The 27,412-nt window shown below is 57.8% G+C and overlaps 8 protein-coding genes across 8 annotated transcripts; 3 read left to right on the top strand and 5 right to left on the bottom strand.

Moving 5' to 3' along the window:
• Position 1: 1 nt before the first annotated feature.
• Positions 2-573, bottom strand: THITE_2111793 (uncharacterized protein). The gene has a single exon (XM_003651411.1). It carries the CDS (start codon positions 550-552, stop codon positions 61-63), a length of 492 nt encoding a protein of 163 aa, XP_003651459.1. The 5' UTR covers positions 553-573; the 3' UTR covers positions 2-60.
• A 567-nt stretch (positions 574-1,140) lies between these two features.
• On the top strand, positions 1,141-3,773 carry THITE_2111794 (uncharacterized protein). Its single transcript, XM_003651412.1, has 2 exons — positions 1,141-1,791; positions 1,877-3,773. The coding sequence occupies exons 1-2, from the start codon at positions 1,750-1,752 to the stop codon at positions 3,566-3,568; spliced, it is 1,734 nt and encodes a 577-aa protein (XP_003651460.1). The 5' UTR covers positions 1,141-1,749; the 3' UTR covers positions 3,569-3,773.
• Positions 3,774-3,875: 102 nt separating this feature from the next.
• Positions 3,876-5,269, bottom strand: THITE_2111795 (uncharacterized protein). The gene is made up of 3 exons (XM_003651413.1): positions 4,836-5,269; positions 4,545-4,777; positions 3,876-4,456 (listed from the first exon to the last, which is right to left on the bottom strand). Exons 1-3 carry the CDS (start codon positions 5,002-5,004, stop codon positions 4,184-4,186), a joined length of 675 nt encoding a protein of 224 aa, XP_003651461.1. The 5' UTR covers positions 5,005-5,269; the 3' UTR covers positions 3,876-4,183.
• Positions 5,270-9,101: 3,832 nt separating this feature from the next.
• On the top strand, positions 9,102-11,155 carry THITE_2064683 (uncharacterized protein). Its single transcript, XM_003651414.1, has 3 exons — positions 9,102-9,852; positions 9,997-10,131; positions 10,223-11,155. The coding sequence occupies exons 1-3, from the start codon at positions 9,598-9,600 to the stop codon at positions 10,493-10,495; spliced, it is 663 nt and encodes a 220-aa protein (XP_003651462.1). The 5' UTR covers positions 9,102-9,597; the 3' UTR covers positions 10,496-11,155.
• Positions 11,156-13,280: 2,125 nt separating this feature from the next.
• Positions 13,281-13,931, bottom strand: THITE_2044103 (uncharacterized protein; the record flags this gene model as incomplete). Its single annotated transcript, XM_003651415.1, has 2 exons — positions 13,281-13,392; positions 13,465-13,931. 2 exons carry the CDS (start codon positions 13,929-13,931, stop codon positions 13,281-13,283), a joined length of 579 nt encoding a protein of 192 aa, XP_003651463.1.
• A 630-nt stretch (positions 13,932-14,561) lies between these two features.
• On the top strand, positions 14,562-15,205 carry THITE_2127366 (uncharacterized protein; the record flags this gene model as incomplete). Its single annotated transcript, XM_003651416.1, has 3 exons — positions 14,562-14,765; positions 14,810-14,811; positions 14,857-15,205. The coding sequence occupies 3 exons, from the start codon at positions 14,562-14,564 to the stop codon at positions 15,203-15,205; spliced, it is 555 nt and encodes a 184-aa protein (XP_003651464.1).
• Positions 15,206-16,025: 820 nt separating this feature from the next.
• Positions 16,026-16,748, bottom strand: THITE_2127367 (uncharacterized protein; the record flags this gene model as incomplete). Its single annotated transcript, XM_003651417.1, has 3 exons — positions 16,026-16,354; positions 16,402-16,586; positions 16,672-16,748. 3 exons carry the CDS (start codon positions 16,746-16,748, stop codon positions 16,026-16,028), a joined length of 591 nt encoding a protein of 196 aa, XP_003651465.1.
• Positions 16,749-18,139: 1,391 nt separating this feature from the next.
• Positions 18,140-20,225, bottom strand: THITE_2111805 (uncharacterized protein). The gene is made up of 2 exons (XM_003651418.1): positions 18,671-20,225; positions 18,140-18,598 (listed from the first exon to the last, which is right to left on the bottom strand). Exons 1-2 carry the CDS (start codon positions 19,946-19,948, stop codon positions 18,446-18,448), a joined length of 1,431 nt encoding a protein of 476 aa, XP_003651466.1. The 5' UTR covers positions 19,949-20,225; the 3' UTR covers positions 18,140-18,445.
• Between the last annotated feature and the right edge of the window lie 7,187 nt (positions 20,226-27,412).

Here is a 27,412-nt window from a genome sequence, read left to right on the forward strand (position 1 = left end):
TGCAAGACACGGCATGTTAGCATCCGTCCGCAACATGTCACTGGGCCGTAAGACATCCGCTTACCTCCCATCAGGCAGGTCGTCCTCCTCGTCGATTGTCGCCGCCACTTCGCTGCCCGTCTTCTCCTTATACTCGGCCGCCGCGGCCCCTATCGCCTCGCGCACGATCTCGTAGTCCGCCTTGCGCGCGCGGACCCGCACGTCGGACTCGCTAAGGGCGTAGAACCCCTCGAGCAGCAAGCCCTTGAGCACGGCGGCGTAGCGCGCCTTGTCCTGGGTCGCTTCGCCCAGGCGCTTCTCGGCGGCGGCGAAGATGTCGTCCAGCAGGGCCTGGCGCGCGCCCAGCACGCGCAGGCGCGTCTTGTTGGCCACGGTCGACTGCGTGATCTGCTGCGACATGGTCGCCTGCTTGAACTTCTTGCGGTAGGCCGCGTCGATGGCGTCCGTCTCCTGGCGCACCAGCTTCGACTTCTCGATGGCGAACTCCTCGTCCGCCTTGATCTCGATCTCGCGCGCCTTCTCGGTCGCCTCCTGCTTGATGAAGGCCGTCATCTTGCGCAGCTCTTGTCCGACCTGCCACGGGCGCATGTTAGGAGCGGCGGCTCGTCGTTATGACTGTTTTGGCGAGCCCGCATTATGCAGATTCCCGGGACTGGAAGCAATACCGTACCTGGTCGTCGGACAATGAGTGGATTTGTGACATCTTGAGGGCGGTTGTTGGAGGGCCGCTGAGGGGCTGAAGGGTGGTCTTGGCGATGCTCGAAGGGCGGGGGAGAGGGGAGAGACAGGCAAAGCTTCTGGACGTGCAGTGCACAAAGCCGTCTCTGCAGGAAGGCGTCGATAGCCTAAATCAAGCTGTCGTCAAGTCTAGTTAATTGTGGGAAGCGGCCAACTGTGGTGTTGCCGCGATGTCCTTGACGGTGGGCAGCCAACAGCGCTGTTGACGCAGCTCCCCCAGACATGGATGACCTGCTTGAGGGGGCTTGGCACCGCGAAACCCGAGCTCCAACCACTCAGGTAACTCGGTGTAACAGGTCGCTTTCCGATAAGATAAGATCCCTGACTCGCCAGTTCACCAGCCACAGCCAGCCTGCCAGCCTGCTATGGAGAGTCCACAGGTCCTGCAACGGTGGGGGACTAGTGCCACCCAGACAGCTGAGCCGGCATCGAACATTTCCATCGTCCAGCTAACGTTAACCCAACGTTAACTCGCATGTTTATTAGGGGTCATTTGGAGGTTGAGCCGGTCCAACGTTTCGTCTGTGTGTCCGCGTGGTGCACTCTTAGGTGACCAGCTTCTTGACCGTTTCCTGCCACAGGCGAACAGCGGCCCCTTAACGGCCCTAACGGGCCCCCCTGTCTCACACTGGTGCCGCGAGGTGCGCCTCCGACCAGGGCCGTTTTCAGAGCCGCTTCTCCAGCGCGGGCGGCCGCGCCTCATGGTCACAGCCCGCAACTGCGTGGTTCCGCCGAGCAGGACGGTACCCGCCCTCGCGACGCATCGCGCCAGCTTTATTCGAGCGCCGACGGGCGATAGGTGTTCATCACCATCACCAAACGTTTCCGATTAGCACGGGGACGGTCTGCGATCGTCCGTGCTGCTGCTCAGCCGACAGACCAGCAACAACAAGCCCGCCTTCCTCCGCTTGCACTTATACCCGAAGCGTCGCACTTCTGCACCTACACACCGTCTGATTCCCCCATGCGACTGCGATAGGACCCCGTCTGTCGCCTCTTGCTGCCACCGCAATGGGGCTCATAGGTGGCATCTCTCCCGGCGGGAGCATAGCTGTACGCTTGAACGCCCCAGCCCCCCCTTCTCTTCTGACCCAGCCGAGCTCCCCCAGCGGCTGACAAGGCATGAATCCCGAAACAGCTCGGCATCATCGTCGGTCTCTTATCCACGAGTGTTCAGAGCTTGGGCCTCACACTCCAGCGGAAGTCACACATTCTCGAAGACGAGAAGATACCCTACGATGTGCGGCGGCCGCCGTACCGCAGGAGGAGATGGCAGTTGGGAATGGCCATGTTCGTCATATCAAACGTGGTCGGCAGCTCCGTCCAGATATCCATGCTCCCGTTGCCGGTTCTGTCCACCCTCCAGGCATCCGGCTTGGTGTTCAACTCGATATGCGCTACACTCATACTCGGAGAACCCTTTACGAGGTGGTCGCTGTGGGGGACGCTGCTGGTCTGCAGCGGCGCCGTCTTGATCGCCGTCTTCGGGGCCATTCCGTCGCCCGCGCACAAGTTGAGCGAGTTGCTGGACCTGCTCGGGAGGCGACCGTTCGTAATCTGGATGTCCTTCCAGGCTGTGTTCGTTATCGGTCTTGCCGCTGCGACCGAGCTTGTGAGCCAGCTTACGACGCTGATGCAGGATCCACGCTTCCGGCTTGCGCGCGGCTTCTCGTACGGGTGCATCAGCGGCACCTTGTCGGCGCATTCGCTCCTGGTGGCCAAGTCAGCCGTCGAGCTGATCGTCAGGACGATCACCGACGGCGACAACCAATTCGTCCACTGGCAGTCGTGGATGCTGGTGCTCTCTCTGGTCACCCTCGCTCTCACTCAGCTATACTACCTCCACCGGGGCCTCAAGCTGGTCTCCACCTCCGTTCTATACCCACTCATCTTCTGCATATATAATATCATGGCCATTCTGGATGGCCTCATATATTTCCGCCAGACGGACCTCATTAACCCCTTACGCGCATGCCTCATCGCTCTGGGTACCGTCATCCTCCTCTCCGGCGTTCTCGCACTCTCCTGGCGCCTCAGCGACGAACAACACGCGCCAAGCATTGGGCAGTCAACGCTTGCACCCGGTCTGGGTCTTGTCGATGATACCGATGGTGAGGAGGAGGAAGAGGAGGTTTCGCTCCGCTCCGGCCTCCTTAATGGAGGGGAGAGTACGCTGCACACGCAGTCCAGCTATCAAACGTTTCAACCATTCCCAGCTCCTGAGGGTCCCGTGTCTCCATCAGGGCAGCCGACTAGAAGGCAAAGCTCCATGGCCCGCTCCACGCGGACAACTTCGACACGATGGGCCGAGCACGCCGAAATCTGGGACGAACTCGAGGACCGGAGCACGCAGGAGCCAGTGTCCCCAGCATTTCCCCGACGGCGGTCTACGACACTGCCCGCCCACACAAATTCCTCGTCGTCGTTATTGGCGAGGCGGGGAACAGCCGATTCCCACAACCCTGTGCTGGCCAACAACGACGCCCCAGAAGAGGCTCAGCCCCTCATCGGCTCACCCAGGAGGCATTTCAGGAGGAGGCGAAAGTCGACCGGCTTTCCTGGCTTCAAGGCGAGGAAGAGCACGGGGCGGACCACGTCTGGCGGGATCCAAGACATGGCGCGCAACATCTGGGGAATGAGGTGGTGGGGGAATAGACCACGGTCGACGGGCCCGTCCGACTTGCCGCGGGCGGGTTCGGTGAGCCGGGCAGGGTTTGCATATAGAGAGGACCCGGAGGCGGGACTGGCCGGTCCGTCCTCACAGAGACGGTCGCCGGTGGTGCTCGATCCGAGGTTACGGGGTAATAGGCAGGACGACTCGCCAGTTTGAAATCAAGTCTGCTTTTGTGGTTTCCTTCAGCCTTTGGGTATGGGCGTATAGCTTGCTACAGCATCGGCGCGGCGTTTTAGATATGCACAGGACCCATTGTGGGTATTCCTTTGTGCTCAGCTCCTGATTGAATTATACCACCCGGCCAGGTTTGGCCGCTCGTTGCGGAACCACCTGGCCCACACTAGAACTCCAGTATTGCCTGCAACTGACTTTCCTTTCAGTATCCAAGGATTCATACAACCGCCTTTGCTCTCTCAACAAGCTCTAGAAACTGCCCCGGGAAGGGACAGCTGGAGGGCCGGCGTCGCCGCAGTTTAACTATGCACATTGCCGAAAACTACACACTCTATACCAGGAAGAGAATGTGACAAGAAGGCTAAAACATCACAAGAGGATCCACCTCGACATGCGACCACGTCCCATTACCTGGGCATATCCTCCTCTTGAAGGACCCACCGCCAGCCTGGAAATGATTGTACCTGGCGCAGTAGATGGTTTGCGGGAGTCCTACTGCTTCTTCGGCTGGTTCAGAACCTTCCTCTCCGCGGCTTCGCGCTGCCCCATCAGAACCACCATCCCGCCAACGCGCCCGACCAGGAGCAAGCCAGGCTCTCAGATGGTCCCGAAGCCGTTCTTCTCGTCGATATGCCGGAAGCGCTCCCGCTCCTTGCGCTCCTTGAGCAGGCAGGCCGTTGCCATGATGAAGACGACATCGATGCCGACGATGCCGAACAGGCCGGTGAAGATGTTGTCGACGAAGACGTTGGCGAAGGAGGTGATGGGCGTGGCACACCCGCGCACGACGGCCGCGGCGGCCTTGCTCGGGCACGTGCTGTCGGTGACGAAGGCCGGGCTCGAGCTGTTGAAGTAGCCGCAGCAGGAGAACTGTGGATGCAAGTCAGCGGCGGTTGCTCCCCCTTGTTTTTCGGCCCTGTCGTCTCCTCGCGGCTCTGAAAAAGAAGGAAATACTGACACTTGTCTGCATCAGGCTCTTGACATTGTCGGACTGGGCCGAAAAGAGCGGCGCGAAATCTTCCTTGGTCTTCAGGGTGAAGATCCAAAGATAGAGGCCAAGGATCATGGTGAACACCGCGCACACCACAGCCATGTAACCGGCTATTTTCAGCCAGCGACGCGAAGACGTCGCGAGACCGGGCAGGGTCATCAAGAACGTAGCGAAGATGAAGGCGGCGTTGACGATACCCGCTGAGTGTGGGTTAGCGGAAAGGTCTCCTTCATCCCAAAAGCGATCCGCAATACCGACCTGTCAACGGAAACCCCTGGTATAAGAGGTTCCTGGCCGCCTGTTGCCCGTCCGTAGGTACCTCATTCCTGATATTGCCGACAATGACGGAAAAGGCGAGGATGAAGATGCCCATAAGCAGGAAGAGGCCGTCGGCGACCACGTAGGTCAACTGTACACCGTTCACCATCGTGTCGGCCTAGTCGTGTACACCGCCAACGGCGCTCGAGACGTAACCGTTGGTGTCCTCCGCAAAAGTTTCCCCCTTCAACTGCGAAATGTGACGACCAGCGTCGTGATTTCCTCCGCTCGCAAGAGTGAGAAAGAGTGAGTGAAACGGGCGAGATCTGCCGGCAAACCCCGGCACCGCCGAAAGAAAGAATTAGAACGAGAAACGCTCGATTAGGAGAAAACAGAGAGCGTGTCTGGAGAAGCGAAGATGAAAAGACCGCGCAGGCTGTGTCAACACATCGAGGAAGGTACTCGACGGATGGGCCTGAGACAAGCGGCAAAGCGAGGGCAGCGGGAGCGGGAAAGAAAAGAAGGGAGAAAAAACGAAGAAGCGCCAGGCAGTGGAGAAAGGAAGGAAACGAGGTTCTAGCCTCGCATCGGCATTCCAAAGAACTGATGGGGTATCCCGTCGCAAATCACAGAGAGAAACGGGGGAGAGTCAGGCGCGGAGAGGCAGACGAGCGAGCGTCGTCGCCGGGATCATGATGCGATGCGGTGCGACGGAGCACGGGGCCGACAGGGGGGCCTCTCTCGGACCTGCGAACAATCGCCAGAGTGTGCTTCGACGCCCAGGGTGCAAGCGACCAGTACGACCAGTAGGAAACCAGAGCACGCAGCAGGCTCGGGAGACTTTGGTCCACCGGCGCGACTCAAACCTGTCGCAGAGGCTGTCCTGAGCGGGAACTCGACTCACTCTCCCTGACGGGCGCCGTTTCAGAAGGTGTCGGGAGACCAGGGTCTGGCGCCGTTGTGTCCAGTGGTCGCGTTTTGGCGCCCCGCACCGCCCTGCCCTGCCCTGCACCAGCCATAACACTTACTTGGTAGGCGCCCACCGGAAGCTGCCGTTGCGCAGGCGCCAAGCGTGGAGAGCGGTCTCTTGAGTGGCCTCCATCCACAATCCAAGTGGCCGATATAAGCAATGTGGAAAATCGCGATTGCCCTTGGCGCGTGGGTGTGGATATCCAGACTCAAAGGCGATGCGCATGCCGCAAAGATTCAAATAGCGTATTGTTCGCCTGAGAATTGCCATCTACTCCGTGTTTCTTTTCAGTCTTCATGGAACAGACAGCTCATATACGTCAACCCCGGCTGGTCAATGCGCATCCGAAACTCGACCGCAGAGACAACAGAAACAATGCAACAGCCTGGTCATTTTCCTCCCTGGCCTAGCGCGACACGGCCTTTCAGCAACCTTCACGCTGACCATCTGGCAAGAGCCGCAAGACGCCGATGGCCAGAAGATATACACTAGTTACTGTGCACAGTGGAGTGAATGTCGAAGTAGTTATTCATCACCTTTCCTGCAGGCTCCCGAGACGCCATGCCTCAGGGCCAGCTGTGTCCGGTCCGTTCCGGCGCGATCGAGCGTGCTGCGCAAGCGGAATCCAATCGTCTCGACCTCTGCCAAGCTGAGTCGGTCAGGTAGTTATCAGCAGTCGCCCGGATTTGGAGACGCGGATTCGAATGTTCGTCGTTCTACCTGCCGTCACAGTTGAATAGTCAGCGTCGCGAGTAGCTTCGCGAAAGGAACAGCACGGATTATTATCCACGGTGAGCAACCGGCAGCGAGTCGAGTCGGATTTGAAAAGAAGAAACTCGAGCTGCAGGTCGTCCCCATGCAGACCGACATTGCCGGGAACTTACCAAGGGTTGGTCATCGTCCAATCGCCAAGGCGCCTTCCAAGCAGAGCGGAGCCGGCTCCCGCGTTCTGGTCGCCCTCTGAACCAGCAAATCAGAGCAGAGCTTGCTTCCGGAAGGAGAAGTTGCCCTGTCCTTCCCCTTCCAGCGATCCGCTGCTTCCTTTTTTAAACAATCTGACTTGAGTACGGAATAGAGCGGTCTTCCCTTTCATCAACGCGGTGCGATGCCTGCTGTGTGTGTACAGGACTTCCGTCCGGAATACCTTGGGCGCCTCGTCAGTGAGGCAAGAAAGGAATACGAAGACCTGCTAAAGCCACCTTACCGTTAGGCTGGCAAAAACAAGAACAACTTTCGTCTCTGGATACAACAAAACCCAAACCGCCAGTCGCACCTCTTCCCCAGGTGCAACACTCCGAGCTCTGTTTACAGAGGGTAAGGTAGCTGGCAATTTGTTATTGGGCTCTATCATGGTCCGCCCTCCAACTGTTGTTGTGCTTCCATTCTTGGCGTCCAACTGGCCAGCAAAAGTCAACGAGGACAACGCAGGGCGATGTCGTTCCAGCTCCAAGCTGAGCCAGCACCCTGGTCCCCCTTGTTGGTGCTTGCAAATCCTGCCGGCTTGCAATCACACGCTATCGGCCACCCCCGCTTTCTGCACCCTTGCACGCGCGGCGAACGTGCCAGTAAGCCAGGGGTTCAGGACACGGCACAACAGCACGACCATGCCCGCTGGTTGCCCCTGTTCATCGCGAGACCGTGGCTGCATCGCCAGATCCCCAGATGTCCTCGGGCGACTCCACTGCTTCTTCCTCGCGCCGGGATAAGCTGCTCAGGTTAAAATCACCTGTGTGCTGCGAGAGAGCTCTCTGGCATTTCAGCCCAAGCTAGTTACCTGATGAGGCATAGGAATGCCGCGTAGTCAACTGTCAGACAGGAAGTTGATATCATTATCACTCGGCGTCTCATTCTCATTCACCCCGAGGAACCAGGCCAGAAGGCGTAGGCCATAATTTCATTTCATTAGTTACCTAGTTATCGATCCGAGGAGCTGGACACGAATTTCATCAACCGCCGTTGCAGTTGTTCAACTCGATGGGAAAAAGCGACGACTGTCCCGTTCGCAGCCGCAGTCGCCAGGTGGCCGAACCAGACTTCCCACCACACTCAAGGCGGTGGGTGTGGGGAACGCGGTTTGGAATCGATAGTTCTCTCTGCTCCCGTCCAGACCTGCAGCGTCAAATGAGAATGAGATGCGTGAGATGATCTACAGCGCTCTTCATTGGACACGCCAAAGACCAGGATGGCTCCGGCCCGTCGACCATCCCTGGGTCGTTGCCTGCTCGGAAGGCTCGCGAGGCAGACGGGGAATGCACGGGACTTGAAGGGCGCTGGGACTTGGCGCCCCTGCACAATGGAGATGGGCAGTTCGCCGTAATCCGTACACAGTATGGCTGGAACCCCACACCCGCGTCCTCGGCGAACTGGAGGCTCCGACACAGATTCACGCAGCCACGCACTGGTGAGCTCGTCTGTTGGCCCTGCCAGACGCAAGCGTCCTGTCGGGAGCATTAGTTACGCACCCAAAAATCTTTAAGCCAGAGTCGCTCGGATGCGGCTTGGTTCGGGTGAGTGGTAAGGCTGGAAATTCCCTGAGCCAACTGCTTGGCAGGCAAATATGGCGGCACTTGTCCTCACAGCAAGCAGGTTTGGGAACTGGATGCAGACGAGAAGGGGCTCCCCCGAGCCCTTGCACTTTCCAACCCAAATCCCCCACAGCGCAGGGTTCACTTGTTTGCACAGGCCGCAGCTTGTTCCTTCCCGCCAATCTCCGGTGCCGCTCCGGGAGTCGAGCCAGCTTCCGGCCCATCCTGACACAGTGCATGGTATCAGCTCAGACGGTGCTAGCAAACCCTTAGCGAAAGTACAATCCCCCTTGGGAAAGGACACCCCTGCTGGCGGAACCAGACCCGCGGCCCAGTGTGGTGTACGCTACATACACGCGGCGTGCCGAGTCACCTGACATGGATGCTGACATACGCAGTACACTCGCTCCGTCTTGCTGACAGACAAAACCATCCTCGTTTCCAGCCGTCATCGGTGGCGTAAAAGCGATCTGCCTCCATCCCTCGCCACCGTTGCACTAGGCATTGTCCTGTGGTGCTTTGCGCCGATTCCCGCTTGGTCATCTCAATCAGAAACCCGCCTGCAAAGCTGCAGCATCGTGCAGGCCGCCGTTCTTTAGCGTGTGTACTTCTCCACTTTGGCAGCCCCACCGAGTCCCCAACCCCCTTCCTCCTCGCACCGTGCAGGCTCTCGGACGCCACTTCCCGCCTTCCAGGTTCGTTTCTTTAACTGCCCGCCTGCCTGGTCGCGGCCCGCAGACTGCGTGCCACCAGCTCGCTATCCTCTTTTCAATCATTCCGCACTTGCCAACCCCATTCGGTCGAGGTGCGGCCAAGGGATCGACTTGACGTTCCTGCTTGTCTGTCGCGTTCCTGACAGGGTAAAAGCATCGTCCCAAAAACGCGTGTTGAATCATTCGCCGCCTCGATCCCAGGCTGGCGCACCTTCTTCCTGCCCCAAGCCTGAGGCCCCTCTCGCATTTGCACCGTCGGCAACTGGCAACTGGCAACCTTTTGCCAGGCGAGAGTGAGCACGGCCGGCGATCGGTGTGCATGCCCCACACACGCATTGCCTGGATCACGCAGCAAATAAAAATTAAACGTTGAATTCCTCGCCTGCCTCGGCTGCCACACCAAACTCAATCCAGCAGCGCCCAACCAGGTTTCTGCGACAAAAGGCGACCTCTCCGCTCAACGCCAGATCAAGTCTAGGCCATCGGCACAACGCTCAAAACAGCATCTCCACCGTTTTACCTTTTTGGTCTTTCGTGATACCCGAAAGGAAAAAATGGCCGACATCACCGACCAACACGACCAAACCTCGCCCACCGAGCTCGATGAAGCGCATTCGGTTGGCAATGGCAACCCTGCCGTCGGCGAGAGTCGCGGCATCAAGCGCGCCCGCCCTAGCGCTGCGGACGACGACGATGACGACGACGAGAAGGCCGGCCGTGAGCGCCGCAAGATTGAGATCAAGTTCATCAGCGACAAGTCGCGTCGCCACATCACCTTCTCCAAGCGCAAGGCCGGTATCATGAAGAAGGTTAGTGTTGCTTCAACAATCCCATCCGAAGTTGCTTTGCCACCCGGATGGAGCCCCGACTGGTCGCGTCGGAACACCCTTCGCGCCTGCATACCAGTGTTTGGATGGGAGAACCGCGTTGCTGACCCCGCCTTTGCGCGCCAGGCCTACGAGTTGTCGGTCTTGACTGGAACCCAAGTTCTGCTCCTTGTCGTGTCGGAAACCGGCCTTGTCTACACCTTCACCACCCCGAAGCTGCAACCTCTCGTCACCAAGGCCGAGGGCAAGAACTTGATTCAGGTAGGACGATCCCGACTGTTCCTTTCCCGACGCGAGGCCTTCTCTCGCATCGCATGCAATCGCGCACCGCCCGACTGACGCGCGAGTTTAGGCTTGCTTGAACGCGCCCGAGCCACCCGCCGGTGACAACGGCGTGGACGATGCCAACGCGGTCGAATCTCCCGAAGAGCCCACTAGTGCCCACCTTCCCCCTCAACCGACTCGTCCCGGGATGCCCCAGGGTCACATGCCTCCCGGCTACATGCCCAATGTCGGGATGGACCCCCAGCAAGCGCTTGCATACTCGAATTACGTCCAACAGTCGCGGGGCAACCAGTACATCCCCCCGTCTAGCCTCCAGCAGCATGCAGGTCACCAGCCTTGAGCCCTCTCTCCTCCCCCTGTCGGCTCTCATCATGACTTCAGCCCGTGCGCCCAAAATACCCAATCGATACTCTAATGCATTTGTGAATCGTCATATTTCGGTCGACATGTTTGGGGCGGCCTCGGCACGTTAACGAGGCGCGCTCTGGTCCGGCGTTTATTGGGGGGATGTATGCTGCTCATTCCATCTTCTTTACAAATTCTTGGGCCGTCTATCTCAGCTTCCACTCTTATCTGCATCGCCTCATTCTTCTGGTCCCCCGGCGCGGAAGTCGATGGTCAGGTACGGATTGTGCTCTTGATCCAGCGCAGCTGGATTGGGGTCCTACCTTGCTGCGCCTCAAATGGGCGGTGGGTTGTTTATATCCCTTGTTGTGTTCGTCAGGGTGAAGGCTGGAGCTGGAGGCTGCAGTGAAACTTCGTCTGAGCACTCGGATCAGGAGGGTTCGTAGCGCTTGGCTTTAGACGGCACTTTTTCTAGCGCGCCTTCCGCGGGTGTGCGAGAGGCCTGCGTGCTGGAATTGTTGCTTGGCGGCTGTCCAGTTTGTGGTAGCGGGATGAAGTCAACGATCCACGAAGAATTCATACCACGGACTTGGGGGGCGTTGCGGAGCTAGCCGAGATGGGGAATGAAATAATATTGACAGTTTGGCGACCGTTCCTTTTCTCTCTCTCAATCCTCCTGAACTGCTCTGTTCTCGACAGCACTGTCATCATCTCGCCATCCCGCATCCAAAGCTCTCCGCGAGCACTACTATGCCCAACGTCGATCTCCCACACCGTCCCGCCCTTACTCAGTCTTCAGTATTTTGTAGTCCCGCTCTTTCTCGCTCATCCTCGTCCTGACCCCTGCCTGACCCTGTAAGTCCTGGAAGTCATTCTCAAACCCAAACAAATGAAGGAGACTCGTGGGCTGTTGACTCATCCTGCCGCAGACGCCATGTCCCGGCTTCGATTGGGCTTGGTTGGGCTGGCTGACGTTGTCTCATCACCGGCTGTTAGTGCGGCCCCTTCCTGTCACTGAGCTTCGCTTACATGACCGGCCGTCTTGTGTACTCGAAGTCGTCTTGAATTTGCGTCTGGTCTTGGGACTCCATTTGGCTCCCATCCTTTGGGCGGTTGATCTTCGTTGTTACTTTGACTTTCTGCTCTTACGAGGAACAGTAAACAGGGCGAAGGGGTGGTTTCGAAGGGAGAAGAAGGGGGAAGTGGACGGGGAAAGAGCGTAAACGGGTAGAATGTGTTTGTGGCATCGCTGCTGAGCTGCCGGTTGACCGGTGGAGGTTGGTCTGTGGCATCTCAGGTCCTGTGTTGGTCTCGGTAAACACAAACTGGCAAAGTTTGAGGGAGTGACGGGCGGTTTTGAAGGGAGGAGGACTGTGTAGACCTGTTATTATGTGCTTACCATATATCCACCATCCGCTGCCGAAAAGGGGAACGATCCAGTTCTTCTATATAGGTTGGCCCGCTCTGGCCCCGGCGGGCCGGGTGGTGGGAACTTGAATGCAGTGTATTTTAGCCTACGCACCTCGATCAGGCACCACCACCGTCCCGGGCTGCCGGGACCGATGGGCGATTTAAGCTTATTCGGCTCGATACGACTTGAGTTTGAGGAAGCGACCAAGGAAAGATATATGAGACAGGCATGGGGCAGGGGCTGATCAGTCCAACCATCAATCGCAGCTCTGACTTTCAGTCCTGGGTTTCTATTCAGCGTTTTGAAGACGCGCGCATCGCGAGGAATGGCGGTTGGTATCAATTGCGCACACAACATAATGCTAAGTCTACATATGGACTCCCGAGACGCTGATCGAGTCCTGCTAGCTATGCGAGTGCGAACGGGGTGTGTGGTTGAGCCTCGGGCCTGCAGGAGTTGCTTCTTTATCTCCCACACATGTGGCTGTCTCTGAGACAGGTCGAAAGGAGAGGCTGAATCACGAGCAGGGCCTTCCGAGTTTCAATCGCGAAAGGGCTAGGAAGGACATGTCTCTGGCCGAGTATCAGAATGGCTCAATCAGTGATGGGAGGATAAATCCCACCATTGCAAGGTGCCCGCGATTGTCAGGGCAAAGGCTGACCGTCGAAAGGCTGCAGCCAAAACAAGGACTCAGGAATGTTGCTCTGGTTACGGTAAACCGTTCCCCGGTGTAAGGGAGGGGGAGGGCGGATTGCTCTTGATATGGATCACGCAGAGCATGTTATCACTGAACATGCCTTTTTTGCTGTCCAGTCGCGCCTTGAGCCTGGGATCCAGGGGACTACCTGAGTTATCCCATCTTCCGGGCGTGAAGCCCGATGATTCCGGCGTCCGGCCCGGCGGGCGTGGATAAGAGCGACGGAGTCGGGTCCCGGTCGGGGACGGGTCCGGATGCGGAAGTCCGGCCGAGAGCAGGGCTTGGCAGCGCACGTGGGGAACCTGGTCTTGGCTGCGCGGGTTTGAGCAAGTTTCTGCACTAGCGCTTGTTGGTGTGGCAGAAGTACCGGTACCTCCTGCCATCTCAGGCACTAACCGAACTCCAACAGACAGAACTGCTGGACCCTCAAGATGGTCGTTCAACCTGAAAAGTCTACTTGCGGGAAGAAGGAACGAGATTTCCTTCATCGAAACGTAATCGAAGCGGCTGGTTCAGGCATCGCGCCAGCTTCAATACCAACCAAGATAACCCTGGAAAATCTGTACATACCCATACCGTGAACTCCTGATCCCGTCGTCGCATCATTAACTTCAACCCAACGCCATGCCGCAAAGAGATCAACGCCGAATTCAAGCCGTTCGTTGAGCGCATTCAATGTGGTTCGGCAATCAGGACGAACCTCCCTACAAGAAGGCTCCCGAGAAACGTGCCGCCGAGTATTGAGAGGAAATAGCCGACATTCATGGTCATGACACCCAACATTCTGCAGCCACCAGTTAGCCTCCGTTGTCCCTGCGTCATGGACGACGACAAATTCCAAAAGACAATCACTCACAGCAGATATCCCACGCCCGCGATCAAGGTATCGATCAGCGCGCGAACCGGATCGACCGTCAGCCTCCAGGGGCGGGCCCGGGTAGTGCGCCGCCTCACGACCAGCACGTTCTCCTCGACGCCGTTCTCGCTCAGCACGGCGGTGGCGCTCTTGGCCAGCGAGTCGCGGCTGAGCGACTCGGCCAGCGGCGCCTTGCCGTTGACGACGACGTAGCGGCGGTCGAGCTCGCGGTCGAGCCAGCGCGCCTCCTGCCACGCCTTGAGCGCCAGCAGGCCGCGGAAGACAACGGCCAGGGCGATCAGGAAGATGCACGTGCCCGCGTACGCGCCGGTGCTGGCGGGCGTCCACCGCGCCGAGTACAACGGGCTGGTCGTCGTGCTCTGGAAGACGCCCATCATCGTCATGCCGCCGCTAGATGAGGAGCCATTGCTGCTGCTGCTGCTGCTGCTGCTGTCGCTGCTGCCCATGTCCATGCCCATGTCCATGGTGGCGGGTGTGATTGTGCCGATTTGTATCGGCGTTGAACTCGTAACGGAACGTTGGCGTGTGCGAGGATGTTTCGAGATCGACCGGGCGTCGGTTGGACGTCGCCGGTTTTCTATGATAACGTGGCGGAGCACAAGTGCTACCCCTTTCACTGAGGTGGCTTTTGTGTTCCCGTTCGTGCGGTTCAGACGAGATGCAACTGCCGTTTAGCCGCTGTGTGGAGGTGGTTCGAGACCTTCGGCTCAAAAGTCAACAATCAAACGACTGAACTCAAAGAATAGTGCCCTGTGGTCGTCTCCCGAGTGCGCCGAATTTAAGTCTGGAATACAGATGGAAGAGGCGGCGATAAATGGAGTTTGCTGCCATGGTGAGTCTTTAAGGAACCTGAACTCGTGCCACGCCTGGACTGAACCATGCTGTGTCTCAAGAATCCGAGGAAACTTGCTCAAATGCGTGCAACAAGGAACGGGTCAGGCCCGGGCCGGCGTAGAGGTATCCACTTGTCGCCGAGTGCTCCTTCCCCACCTCACCAGTCTGTACCCGAGCGCGGGTAATGGAGGTACTGGTACCCGGCGCCTGTCCGACACTAACGTCAACTCTCCAACACTACCATGTCCCAGCCATTTTCCGACATTCTCTGCGTCAGCAATTTGCTCGTCGGTTGCGTCTTCGATGTCAGGACTCCGGTGATCAGGGGCAGGCTCCTGGAGCACCTTTGCCTGCCCTCGTCTTCAAGAGGCCAAGCTCAGGTAGTCAGCGGCTACTGGATCCAGGCGGAAGGGACGGATGGGAAGGCCAGGACCGAAGCCAAGCGGGTCTGTCTGGTCCTACTAACGAAGCGATGATGAGCGTTAACTAGAGGTAAGAAAAGCGCGGGTCTGGCTGCTGGCTGGGCGTACGAATTAGGGGATCCTTAGGTATTGCTTTGGTGCCGCCCGTAGTAGGGGCTTTTGGGCACTCGCTCGGATTGGCAACGAAGGCCAAGCCCACAACCAGACGCGGTGATCGCGCTCTGCCAGCAAACGCGCCAGGCTGCCTGCAGGACTGCGTCACCTCGTGCCGGGCTCAAGGACGCACCGGCGGTGACATTCCCGGGTGCAGGGTTTCATTGTTGTGTTATATTGCGACGGTTGGACCCGCATACGACAGCACCGCACCGGTGCCTGCCGGCCGCGAGCCTATTTCGACGTCAGGCCCCGGCGCCGATCCATCTTGCGACCGCGGGCGCCGTGACCGCTTCTGGCGACTTGTTTGATGATGTCTCTTGGCTGGCTGGCTGCCCTGTGCTCGCACGGAGAAAATCTAACCCTTGATCAGCGCCGTCACAGGGCTTGAGGGTATCAACATGGGTGTTGCGCTTCGGTCGGTTATCATCATCAAAGAGGATATAAATATCGCATAAACACGGGCCAATCCCATCCCGAGCCATTCTGGGGGTGAGAAAGGAGCAGGTGATGCGATCACGCCCGTTTCCCAAAGCTTCTCTCGTGGAACAGAACCCTGTCTCTCTCGCGTGGTGGCTGGATGCAAAGGTCAGCGGCGTTGTGTCTAAGCCTTATCTGGCTCATGGCTTGAGTTTGCACGAGTTATGCAGTACTCCCTATATCAGGAAATTTCGCGCCAGGTCCAGAAATGCGTGTCGGAAGGCAACAAACACATGCCTCGGATTGTACATCCACACACAACAGCCTTTGGCTGAGTGGGTTGAAGCGATAAGTCGTGTCTGACGTGGACTCAGGGGCAAGTCAGGGGCAGCCTCGTGCTTGGCCCAACGCAACTCGAGGATTAGCGCCAGCCAAGCTCAACGTGGAAGGATGGAAGGACCCGATGCACCTTCTGAGTGACACCCTCGCGGGAACGGCTCCAACGAACGTGAGGTTCCAGTCTCGAGCAGGTTTGGTGATGCAGCTTGGCTTGCACTAATTGGCACTTCCCGGTCAAGTCAAGGCCCGTATCCATCCGGCATAACGTTATGCGTGGACACACGACCAGGGGCTGTCCATTCAATGGAGCTTGTGTGAGCATCACCGCCCAACTACGCTGACTAGTTAACGTTACCCCCAAGCGCCTTCTCATCAGCATCTAGTGTACCTCTGCTTGCGGCGAAGGGGCCGAGGCTCTGTGCTTGGTGCTCGGAGCTCGAGATTCAAGAAGCTTTGGTGCCGTACAGGGGTGAACTTGCTCAAGGCCGCCTTCAAGACAGTCTCGATCAGTGCCATGAGGAGCCAAGATGCGCGGTTCTTGTCACCATGTGACGGCCACATGTAAGCAGTGCTCCGGCTCAGTCTTGGCGAGTGTGTTGCAGACATGAGGTGCGCCCCATCGGCGGGATCCCCACTGTGCGGCGATTCTCGCTGGTTGGCTTGAAGACTTGAAGGCTTGATGGCTTGCTTGGTGCGCTTTCCTGATCCGGGTGAGCTGAGCTGCACGGCGCAAGGACGCCATGCCCACGCGCCCACGAGGGACCCTGCACGTTGGTCCCCTCCTCAACCCCCTTCCTCCGCCTGAAGCCGGTGCCGCTGGCCAAACCTTCGGGGTCGCCGAATTCCTGCGCCGTGGGCAGGCATTCCGACTCCCCCTCGACGGTCCACCACACCGTCCCGTCTGTCAGCCGTTCTTCACCGACATTCATTGATCTAACCTCCAGTCACGGCATGGTGCGTAGCCAGCCGTGCCGAAGAAGATCGCCGGAGGTCGGATTCGCACGGAGGTCCTTCTTACCCGAGCCAGAGTTCTTCCTCGTCTAGCGTCACCGCCTTCCCCCTGCCGAACCATGACGAGACCGTGCAGCTGCGCATGATAACAAGTTCCTCGACCCACGCTGCCGTAGTATACACTAGACGGTGCCCTCCATGCGAAGGACGGAGACCGGCGAGGGAAAAGCCACAGAACCAGGGAAACCAGGGACGGAAGAAACCGCCAGCGGCAGAAACCGCCAGTCGCCCCCGCGAAACCGCCCCTGCCCCAATCACAAAGCCTTCCGGTCTGCCTTTACGGAATAACAAACTCGTTACATCAAGAACATCACCTCCCCTCCCGCAGGTGTGCGGCGGGATACTAGTGCTTGGCCCGGCTGGGCTTGCCCAGTGGTGCTGAGAGCATCCCAACCAACTAGTTACCCATCCCTCGACCTCCCAGTTGCGTCAATTCCCCCTCCCCCCTCCCCCCCCCCCCCCCCTCCCTGTGCTGATACCGAGTTATTATTCGGCTGTTGCTCGGGTGAGGGGGGGCCACTTCCATCGGCTCGGTGTGCGTCAGTCGAACCGACGTGGGGACGTGGGGAGGCACACCCGGCCCCATATCCGTAACTACTTGCAAGGTTGGGTAGTGCGGTGCGGATACGCAGTAGTTAGGTAGGTAGGGGGGAAGTGCAAGGGAAAGCAGGACGAATGTCGCGCTTTCGGAAACATTGCTGACCCAAAGTCTCCCCTGTCTCTCTCCCTCGAATCTTATCTCACACAGCAACTGCACAGTTCCAGGTTGAATCACAGCCAGGTGGAACTAACTCCCCTCCTCCGAACGAGGGCCACACGGACATTACCTTGACAATCTTGGTGTTGACATCCAGGCCGCGGTCAGCCTGTATCATCATTTCTCAAGGAGCCGGGCTGAAAAATAGCCTAACCATGAGGCACACGAAACAGCGGCGCTCACCCATCCGTGGGGAAAACTTAACTCGTACACAGTCAGCTTAGATATGTGGTGTCTGTACATGGAAAACACCGAAGACGGACCACTACCTGGGGAGGATTCTTGGCCTGAACCGAGCTTCCATTGCTGCGTTCACGTATCGTAACAACAATGCAGCGATGGTACCCTTGGAGTTCGGATATTCTGGGCTCATGACCCGCTTGTGCTATCAAGTATAAATCGCGTTGCCACATTCCCTTATATCGTGCCCCGAAATCTAAGCACCGAGAGTGATCAGAGCTGGACCACCGTTACCCCAAAGCCATCCCCAGACCCTCCTCCTAACCAAGGAGGGAAAACCAAGACCAAATGGTATCAAGGTAGAACAAACAACGAAAAGACTAACAGACTTTATCCCAGGAAAAGATATCCCTGCCTCAGGCTTGCTCCCCCTTTTTTGGTGTGGTCTGCATCCCTTGCCCTCCCAGATAACCGTCCTTCCCCTCGGCTGCCTTCAGCTGGCGCTCCACATCTAGATACCGAATGACCGACGCCGCGACCTGCCTGATGCTGCCTCAATGGTTTCTGCACACACAGAATGGTGCCTGAAATGATATATCGGACCAGACGAAGCGGGATGTCGCCATCCAACCCATTTCCTGCAAAGGTCTGGTCGGTATGATCCCGTCGGTGTATCGTGCGGTCCATTGCTCCTAGGCGAATGACCATGTGTTTTCGTCGGGGACTACCAGCCCGCGGGTACGGTTTCCATGTGGCGTCCCATAGCATAGCATGGGGACCTGGGAGAAGGCGAGCTGCTCCAGTGCGGTTGTCTCGTTGACAACGAGCGCAAATAAAGCGATCCTCACACTTCTCTCTCCGGTTCGCGGGGGCTGCCTTCTCTATCGCCGCCTGCGATAGCACCGCGATTGTGGGATGACCCGTCCTTGCTTCCCGCCGTAGCTCCGGTTATCTCTGAAGTCGTCGAGCCGCCGCATCCCTTGACGAGCCTATGACGCTACAAACCGAATCAGCCACCTGTGGAGCATAAGTAGATCTCGACATTGCTTCGACGGCTCCCCCAACTCACCTTCAGCGCGTCTTTCCTCGAGAACCTCTTCTCGCAGTCGCTACATCCGAACGGCTTGACAGCCATATGTATTCGCTGGTGTCGCTTCAAGTCGTGGTTCCTATTAAAGGCTTGTGCGCACTCGTTACATTTGAACGGACGTTCGGACTGAGGTGGCGGGGCGCCAGAATGGTGGACGTAAAGATGATGCGGATGATGCGGAGCGAGCCCCGGGTGATGGCTGTAGCTGGGAAGCCCAGCCATGCCGCCAACCATGGCAAGGGGCGCACCCGGATGGTGCATGTTGCTCAGCACTGGGCCCGGGACCGGGCTATAAGAGGCGTAGGATGCCATGGACGGCACCGGGTGGGCACGTCCACCAGAGAACTGCACCGGCGGGGCCATGGGCGGAATTGATGACGGCCCTCGAGGGACCGCGCTCGAGGCTGCCGTCGGCGAGACGGTGGTTGGCGAAGGCTGCGTCGCGGGCGACACGTACGAAGGAAACGGTTGCTGTTGCGGTGCTGACGATGGCGGATAGTAGTTGTTCGGTGTGGGCGGCTGGCGATAAGAGCTTCCCTCCTGGGTCGTACCGGTCCCTCCCCCTGGTGCATTCTGTGCCGACGCGGGTTGACGGGCAAGGCTCGTCGAGTGGTTGCCGAGAATGGGCTGCGCAAGCCCGGGCGGCTGGTTTCCGCTGTGGCCTTGGGTGCTGAGTGGCGACGCCAGACTCCCTCCTCCTCCGCCAGCACCGGCGCCGGCTGAAACAGGGCTGGGGAATGCTTGCTGCTGTTCTTGGTATGACTGCGTCGCGGGTAGCGTTTCTCCGTTGGGCGCTGAGGACGCCGAGCGGCCGGGGAAGTGCTGGAGGGAAGGCGAGGAGGCCGATGGATACGGAGCCGGCGCTCGTGAGTATGTCTGCTGCGAGAGCGGGCCCGAGCTTGGATTCCCAGGATTGGAATTCGTGTACGTGTACGCTGAGGGTTGTGATAACCCTGGCGTCGGCCAAGAACCTGTCATGTGGCCCGAGTAGTAGAGCGGCTGGCCTCCCGGCTGGGACGACTGCGATCCGCTGCCGTGGGAGCCTGACGGGGGAAATCCGTCCGATACTGCTCCTGAGGGAGTCAGAATACTGGTGCTTGGGGCGCCCGGGGCGCTTGTGGTTTCTCTGGTGCTGGTGCTATTGGAGAAGGAGGGGACAGGGGTGGAAGAGTCAGAGAGAAACGGCGGCGGAGGACCAGCGCGTGTTAAAGAGGACGGCCGGCCCCCGAAGATCTTTTCACTTGCGCTGGTGGTCATGACCGTGGAAGCATAGCTGGGGTAGCGCGTACTATGTGTCTCCGGAAGTGGGAGTGGTCTCTGAGAGGCCACGCTCGAGGCTCCCATGCTCCTGCTCCGACAGAAGGTGGGACCTAGAGCGGCGGGTTGTGAGGCACCGACGGCGACGGCAACGGGAGCACGGACGTGGCAGTGTCCGTCGTGGTGCCTGTATTGCCGGAGGATTCGCGGTGGTAACTGGGATGACTGCTCTGATCAGATCCCGACGACTTTGGACGATAAACCAGGACAGCGAGGGTCGCGAAGTCGTTCGAATATCGCCGCGCTCCTGCAAATAGAAGTTCCAAGTTCTTGGCCTGGATAGCGTTGGAACGAACAAGATTCCCAACACCCCTTAGGAAGGCTGATGCCACAACGCTGGAGGAGCCGCCATCCAAGGGGACGCAAAGCTTTTAATGCTTTTCCGATATCGCCAATCTGGAGGTCCAGATGTTTGGTTCGGTCGCCAACAAGGTGTGGAGCGTCGATCACTGTCCAGAAAATAATGTTTTCGATTATTGGATATTGAGGCTTTCGGATTTGGGACCCTGTCGGAACAGGCTTTGCGGGTGTACCACAGTAGGGGGGGGGTGCGAAGAGCAAGGCGCGGTGCTCTGGCGGCCGCCTTTGTCTTGTCTCAAGGATGGTGAGACCTTGCGCTGGCGGTACCGTGGGGCGAGCAGGCCGCGCCCACTGGGAACGTTGAGGGAGGTGATGCTTGGCTGCTTTTGCGCCTCCTCGTGCTCGTGCCTCGTGCCTTACGCCCCTGCCGTGCTTTGTCCACAACACAAGCCGGGGCGGGTGAGCGGGGTGATCAGGAGGGGAGGCAGGCTTTGAACGGGGAGGGGTGGTTTGGATCAATCCCGGGGAGCGCAGCAAACCCTAGCGCGGGAGGGCTGAAAGACAGGGTGGGAGGCTGCGAGATGAACGAGCCACACGCTTTCTTTTTGCTCCCGTTTTCGAGATTGGGGTCTCAGGAGCCGCCTGCTGCGTGTGCTGACTGCAAATGATGGCCGGGCAGGCGGCTCAGGGGAGGAGCAGAGGCACCTCTGGGGAAGAGGAATGAGGACCGCCCGAGAATTGGACGGACCACAAGCACGGCGGCGCGCGTGTGCGCGTGCAGTAGCCTGAACCAGCAGCGACCTGACTCGAGACACGGTGCCTGCTGCGTCGAACGGAAGCCACGACCCAGAGTTATCTCGTGGAGCCAGGCACACGAATTTACCTGCCCAACCGTCTTACACAGAAGGCAGGAACGACGGAGCAGGCTCCGAGTCCCTGTTCAAGACACAAGACACCCCCCAGGAAGGGACGGCCGGGACTTGCACACTTTCGGAACGCTTGGTTCGCGGTCCGTCACGCAGGTGCTGACTGCTGCCTGCCCGCGCTTGACTGCTTCCAGGTCGGAGTCTCCGGTGCAAACTGGGGGAGACAGAGAGAAGCGTTCTTCCCACGCCCAGGACTTTCCTGCTGTCATCTCACGTCTTCGGTCTGCAGAAGCTGCCAATGCGAGGGGCTCCCGGTGGCGTGGGCGAACATGTACATACCCAGTAACTATGCGGACATGGTGGATGGCTGACTGGGGATAGGGGTGTGGTCGTGGAGGACGGCGCCGGGGGAACAGAGGAAGGGGTGCGTCTAGATACGGCGCTAGAACGAGAATGACCAGCCAGGCGGTCCAGCCCACCAAGGACGCCAGATCCGGCATAGCCTGCTTGTCTGAGATGGGCCTCCCGCAGAGGGGGGTCTCTTCCCAGTGGACAAAGCCCTTTCGCAAAGTGCTGGATTGTGGTTAGCCCGGCCTGCATCTCTCTCAGAGGTCCGGAATAACTGCCTCCCCTGATGTACGGAGCACTGTGGAGAGCAGCTTGATCAACATGGTCCTCTCTGGAACCCGGAACCGGGAACCTGGAAGCAAGCAAGCAGGCGAGTAATCCTTCCACCCGGGCCGAGGGACGGATAACTAACCGGGCAAGTCAGGAAGTGTGCCGAGAGAAGCACGGCTTCCCAGGTTGCCTGTGCCTCCAGCCCACTCGTGCCAATCTTACTGACGTTATAGTATACGGATTATGTACTTTACCTGTGAAAGGTGGCCAGGGTGCGGACGTCCGCGTGCTCGTGACATGGGCTGCTTTCAGTTCCCCCGGCAGGTCTACACATGTTAGTCGCCTCAAAACGTGGCCCAGGCCGCAAAGGGATGGATGTTTGCTCTGTCAACAAGAAGCGTGGGGTTGAACAAGCAGGCTGCATGGGGGAAGAGGCTGCCCAAGTGCCGCGCGGCCGGTATCCATCTGGGCATAGCGGCCTGGAGTTGCTCTCACGCTTCGAGTCGAAAAAGCATGATGTGCAGCAGGGATCGAGATCCACTTGCACTGTCGACACTGGCTGGCAGCGAAGCTCGATTTCAAGCCCTGCTGCCAAGGTTTGCGTGGCCTCGCTCGATGACAGCGTCAGTGCTTGGCTGAGGAGCGATGCACCTCATCAACATGCTTCAATTTTGAACAGTCACGCGCCATACCCTCTAAGTTAGACCCAGAGAAGAGTTGAAGCGCGCAGCAGCTGGGACATCGCTTGTGGTGCAGTTCCAGGAGAGCATGCCAGGATCATCCATACCCTGGTCACCGGTATCATCCTATCCCCACTAGCTTGGGAACCCACACTTCCAAAATGTTGTGCTCGATTAGGCTTAACGTACACTAGTTCGTTATCCATTAAGCATCGTTACTATGCTGCTCAGATGACATTCCGTCCGGGGATGGCAACGCTGGCGCGGGACATTGCGTAAAAAAGCGTCAGTTATTATTGACAACGCCGGTGTCTTTCCACCATTAACTGTTTCTCTACTCAGTCACATTCGCTGCTCTCACGATTTCTCCTTATAGCTTGTATCCATATCTTGGGAGCTGTGATCAGGCACAATGCACCACTGAACCTTGTATCTGCGGATTATAGTTGGTGAAACGCTAGTAAGGGAAGTTGTTGCCAATTGCCTGCCGTCCCGGTGGGGCTGACTTGTCCGCGGCACTGGCGCCTTCCTTGCGCTTAGTGTAATTCCCTTGCACAGTATGTGCGGATTACTCTGCGGAGTGTGGTAATTTAGTGTAGTTACGGTACCGTTACATTAGCTACTGCATCATCCGCCATGGCGCACTCCCCATCCCTGAAGGCTCAGCCATCGACGTCTTGCGCCGATGTCCGCCTCGTCAAGCGCGTCTTGTTTGTACTACAGGACAGTGCATTGCAGAACGCGACCGAATCACCAACATCCAGTGGCGGCAGAATTGTTGGAAGAGCGGCCCTCTGCCGGCGCTCCCGCAGCCAGGGAAGCGGTGTTGCCGTCTTTCTTGGATCGTCCCCGCAGACATGCATGCATCGCGTTCAGCTGAAAGCCGGGATCTGGATAGGCAGGGGGTGGGAGTGTTGACTTCACCGTACAAGGTACTGTGTGGTCCATAGCAATGTTCTTTCCTGCGCAGTCCTGTGTAACTCCGAGGTCCCGTCTAGTGTACTACGGAATACACTACACTAAAGGAGGGATGTTAAGTGAGCTTCCGAGCTTCGCAGATGGGAGGTAGGCACCTAACCTACCAAAGGTGGAAGGCATTGTCACCGCTTGACGGGAAAGGTCGCTCCGGGAGAAGAAAAAACCCTCGCAATATGCCGCTCTTTGTGACGGACTTGGTCTTTCCCCACGCAATACTCCGGCCAGAGGGCCCAAGTCCTCCACAGTCTAGAGCAAACTCGGATAAGAACGGGGATGTTGATGAGATGACAACCTGAACCCAAGCGCGTAGGATCGCTACCACAGTGACATAGTTACCTACGCAGTAGACCAACTGCGCGTGATAGGAGCAGTCATCCACATTGCCGCAAGAACTACCTAGGTAGTCATCATCTGCCCGAAGGAGAGCGAGCAAACGAGTCCATGCTTCATTCGGGAATCTTTGACGAGGTGCAAGCGGACAGCTGACCAACCACAGCAATCTTCTAGGCTTTTCGAAGCATTTCCCACAGTACACGAGTGAGTTAAGACTGAAGCAACAAGTCAACGGACCTTGCAGTGATTGCCGTTACCCAATCTGGAATCCAATTTGCTCGTGCGATCGACCCGTCCCACCTCCTCAGCCGCTTGGCCTGTTTCACCTGGCATCTGCTTGTGCGACCCGCGCCGACTTTCCACAAAGGAATGTGCAGGAGGGCCAGCTTTTCTGAATCCGGCCAGCGCTCGAGAAACGGGCTGAAGCCACGTTCTACACGTACACGATGAGCAAGACGACCCGGTTTGCCGCAGTCGTTGTCCTGTCAATCTCTGATGGGATCTACTTGCTTTCAGTTCGAGTTTGGCAACGCTTTTGCCTTCACTACGGGTACACGAGGGGTCATTCCCCTAGTTAGTGTACGGAATACACGAGCAGGAATCGGGGCTGCGTGGCGCCAAACAAGGTTGACACTAGTGCACAGACGTGAACGGTCTTCGCTGCCGCTAAGGTCCGTGGTCAGATCTGAGAGAGTGGCGTCCCCAATCTCCCGACAGTTTAACTGCGCTGCTCCTTACTATACTGTGTCCACAGCAGTCCGTGTGTAGTGTAGTGTAGTGCACACGTCAGTTCGCGGGACTGTTTCCCCCGTAGCTCGCATTCTCGGTAGCAACATTCTTTTGACGATCAGGGAACGCGGATGTCAAAAATAGAGCGACCCTAAACTGATTCCATGTTGGTGTCCCTGGTGGAGGATCATTATTTACTGCGAGGACAAGTCACATCGGAGGAGCGAAAACCATCTTGGGAAAGCATTCGCTAAATCGGCAACAGCCGGTGTGATAAGCGGCTGCAAGCCTGCTGTCAGTGTCGAAGCATGGCACTTGCCGCGGGCTTCGGCCCAACAGCTGTGGGCAGGATGCTTGAAAGAGTTCGGTGCAGCAAGCCACACGACGCCAGCGCACGGCGGGCTGCGGGACGGGCTGGCATCCAGGGGCCACGGCCCCGGGTTGGAAGTGCGAATTATGCATCGCTCATCGTCCCCACACAGTGCCGAGATTAACCTACATCACAGTGTTGCAGGGAGCATTGGAGGGATCGTCGCTAAGATGGAAAACAAACTCTCATCGATTCAACCCCGACAAGGGCAGTACACGATTTTGCGCGCAAAATGAGATAGGCTGGGAGATAGCGAGATTTCACGACCCGAAAAGGGATCGAGTGCCCCAAAATGCACCTGCAGGTGTTCGGGAATTGGGAGATTTTTTCCTCAGCTGCAGAAGCGCTTCGACAGGGGACCGGAGCCAGGGCCGGCGGCCGGAATGGACCTCGGATTTCGTGGAGACTGGGAACTTTGTTGCGCCGATGGCATGTTAACTGTACTATTACGCAGTAAAAAGGGGGAGGGGCGAAGCAAGGCGATGTCCAAAGCGGGCAGCGCAGCAAGCGAGTGAGACTGACTGATGAGCAGCGGGCCTTTTGCCTGCAATTGGCCATGCCACAACGGCACTTGTCGTGTGCACGCACTTTCTGTGGAGTGACAGAAGGAAGGGGGGGCAGGGGGTTTGGGAGTTTCCGAGACGAACCCGAGGCCTCAAGCCAAAGCCTCGCGTCACCCGGGTGCCCTGATGATGACGGTGATGCGGTGATGTTGGAAGAACGCCTCGGGGGAGCCGTCAGCGGCATGGAAACGGCAGTCTGCCCAGCTACACGTGCATGGCGTCGCGTCGCTACCAGACCGGCGGGATTTGAAGCCATTCCCGCCGCCCAGCAAGCAGGTTAAAGGCGCCACTTAGCACCTTCCTGTTCGCACCTGCCAAAACCGGACAGCTCTCCACAGATTTGACACCTTTAGGCTGCAGCCAAAAAGCCCACCTTAAGTTCGCTCGGGTCCTGCATCCGCTGGCGGATCTGAGATCTGGCTTGGATCTGGGAATCGGCCCGGGTGCAAGCCAAGCGCAGGACAGCAGGTCGCTAAGGAGTTCTGTCAAAGACCAGTACGCCGTCGGTAGCATAAGTGCTTGTAAGCCAGGCTGTTGCAAGCCCCGCTCAGGCCACTTCCTGGTGTCACTCTCGATTGTCCTATGATAGACTTGGCCCTTTGTATCTTTCTGTTCTCCCTGATGCAGCTGCCGTCTCGGTGCTTCTGCCGTTAACATCAAAGAGCCTGAACTTGGCGAAGCAACCGAGGGGGGAAAAAAGAAAGAAAAGAAAAGAAAAAGGGAAGAGAAGAGATTGACCTGGACATCTGCCGAGTGAGCCGAACGGCAAGGGGTATGATGCTTACAACCCGTACCAGGTCGCACGGCGCTTTGGCGGGTGCCGATATGATATTGTCTTGCCCGCGGCTCTTGCTCCACAAGACACCTGTTGTGTTCCCAGCCCCTTTTGGATGCCAGTTTCGCGGCTGAGTGTGCTCTTGAGCCCGTTTTGCAGCCGAGCCCAGCAGTTCTATGCTTGCTTCCTTTTGCAAAATTGTTATGGTCTCCCGGATACAAGACCTGAGTCGGCAGCCTGGGGCGGCGTCCCCAGTCTCGCCGGCGCAGTTTCGCCCATCGCCGCCGCGCAAGTAAACAAACTTGTCAAAAGCCGGAAACTCTCAACCAGATTTTATGCCCAGTCAAACGCCACACACCCTTTCCCGGTGAGAAGCACGTCTTCACAAAAAGAAAAAAAAAAAAAAAAAAAAAAAAAAAAAAAAAAAAAAAAAAAAAAAAAAAAAAAAAAAAAAAAAAAAAAAAGTGAAGAGCAAAGAACTCGCTGTACCCCATGACAATAGAGCGTTCAGTCAATGCATTGACCTTGATCTCTCCAGACCAGCGCAACACTTGCCCTTCGACAGAGACGATACCACCGACCTCCGAGAACATACTAGATCTGCTTCCCAAGTTATCCCAACGGCGCTGGCGCTCTGGCTACTTACGAAACCACTGCCTGGCCCGCTACCACCTCCGCGCTGCTTAACCACCACCAGCGCAGGCCCAACCAAGGCTCTCCCACTCAACCTCAACTTCCCCCCGCCAACATACCCGAGGTAGGAGGTCAGCACCGAAAGCGAGGCACAGCCACCACGGTCACCACACGGACAATCTCAGCAACCAGTTAATTGGTGCACAGGCTATCTCCGCAATCCCACGGCGCTGCCTTCCACCAAAGCTGTTCAATCCACACTTCCTTCGGTCTAAGCAAGGGAAGGTAACTAGCTAGTTCTCGCAATATCTATCCACACAATAACTCGACGCCGCCCTGTCCGCCGAGTTACCCAGGCCAACCTTCCCACGGTCTCACAGCTCCATGATGCAAAAACCAAGGGAGAAGGTTAACAGCAAGGCTTCCTCCATTCGAGATCTCTCCCTCGCTCTCGCGGGAGGCAGAAGGAGAGAAAGGAGACGACGAAGTTGATGTAATAGTATTTATCAGAACAGAATATTAGAATCGAGAAGGCCAGGCCGAGCACCACTCTCGTCTG

The sequence above is a fragment of the Thermothielavioides terrestris genome, chromosome 2 (genome assembly GCF_000226115.1).
Source record: "Thermothielavioides terrestris NRRL 8126 chromosome 2, complete sequence".
NCBI classification, from domain to species: domain Eukaryota; kingdom Fungi; phylum Ascomycota; class Sordariomycetes; order Sordariales; family Chaetomiaceae; genus Thermothielavioides; species Thermothielavioides terrestris.

Bases quoted from the DNA above. Each gene is read 5' to 3' on its own strand.
- THITE_2111793 (XM_003651411.1), bottom strand. From the start codon at position 552: ATGACGGCCTTCATCAAGCAGGAGGCGACCGAGAAGGCGCGCGAGATC.
- THITE_2111794 (XM_003651412.1), top strand. From the start codon at position 1,750: ATGGGGCTCATAGGTGGCATCTCTCCCGGCGGGAGCATAGCT. The intron at 1,792-1,876 runs GTACGCTTGAAC...ATCCCGAAACAG, and splicing joins CTCCCGGCGGGAGCATAGCT to CTCGGCATCATCGTCGGTCT.
- THITE_2111795 (XM_003651413.1), bottom strand. From the start codon at position 5,004: ATGGTGAACGGTGTACAGTTGACCTACGTGGTCGCCGACGGCCTCTTC. The intron at 4,778-4,835 runs GTCGGTATTGCG...ACCCACACTCAG, and splicing joins CCAGGGGTTTCCGTTGACAG to CGGGTATCGTCAACGCCGCC. The intron at 4,457-4,544 runs GTCAGTATTTCC...TTGCATCCACAG, and splicing joins AGAGCCTGATGCAGACAAGT to TTCTCCTGCTGCGGCTACTT.
- THITE_2064683 (XM_003651414.1), top strand. From the start codon at position 9,598: ATGGCCGACATCACCGACCAACACGACCAAACCTCGCCCACCGAGCTC. The intron at 9,853-9,996 runs GTTAGTGTTGCT...TTTGCGCGCCAG, and splicing joins AGGCCGGTATCATGAAGAAG to GCCTACGAGTTGTCGGTCTT. The intron at 10,132-10,222 runs GTAGGACGATCC...GCGCGAGTTTAG, and splicing joins AGGGCAAGAACTTGATTCAG to GCTTGCTTGAACGCGCCCGA.
- THITE_2111805 (XM_003651418.1), bottom strand. From the start codon at position 19,948: ATGACCACCAGCGCAAGTGAAAAGATCTTCGGGGGCCGGCCGTCCTCT. The intron at 18,599-18,670 runs GTGAGTTGGGGG...TTCGGTTTGTAG, and splicing joins CGAGGAAAGACGCGCTGAAG to CGTCATAGGCTCGTCAAGGG.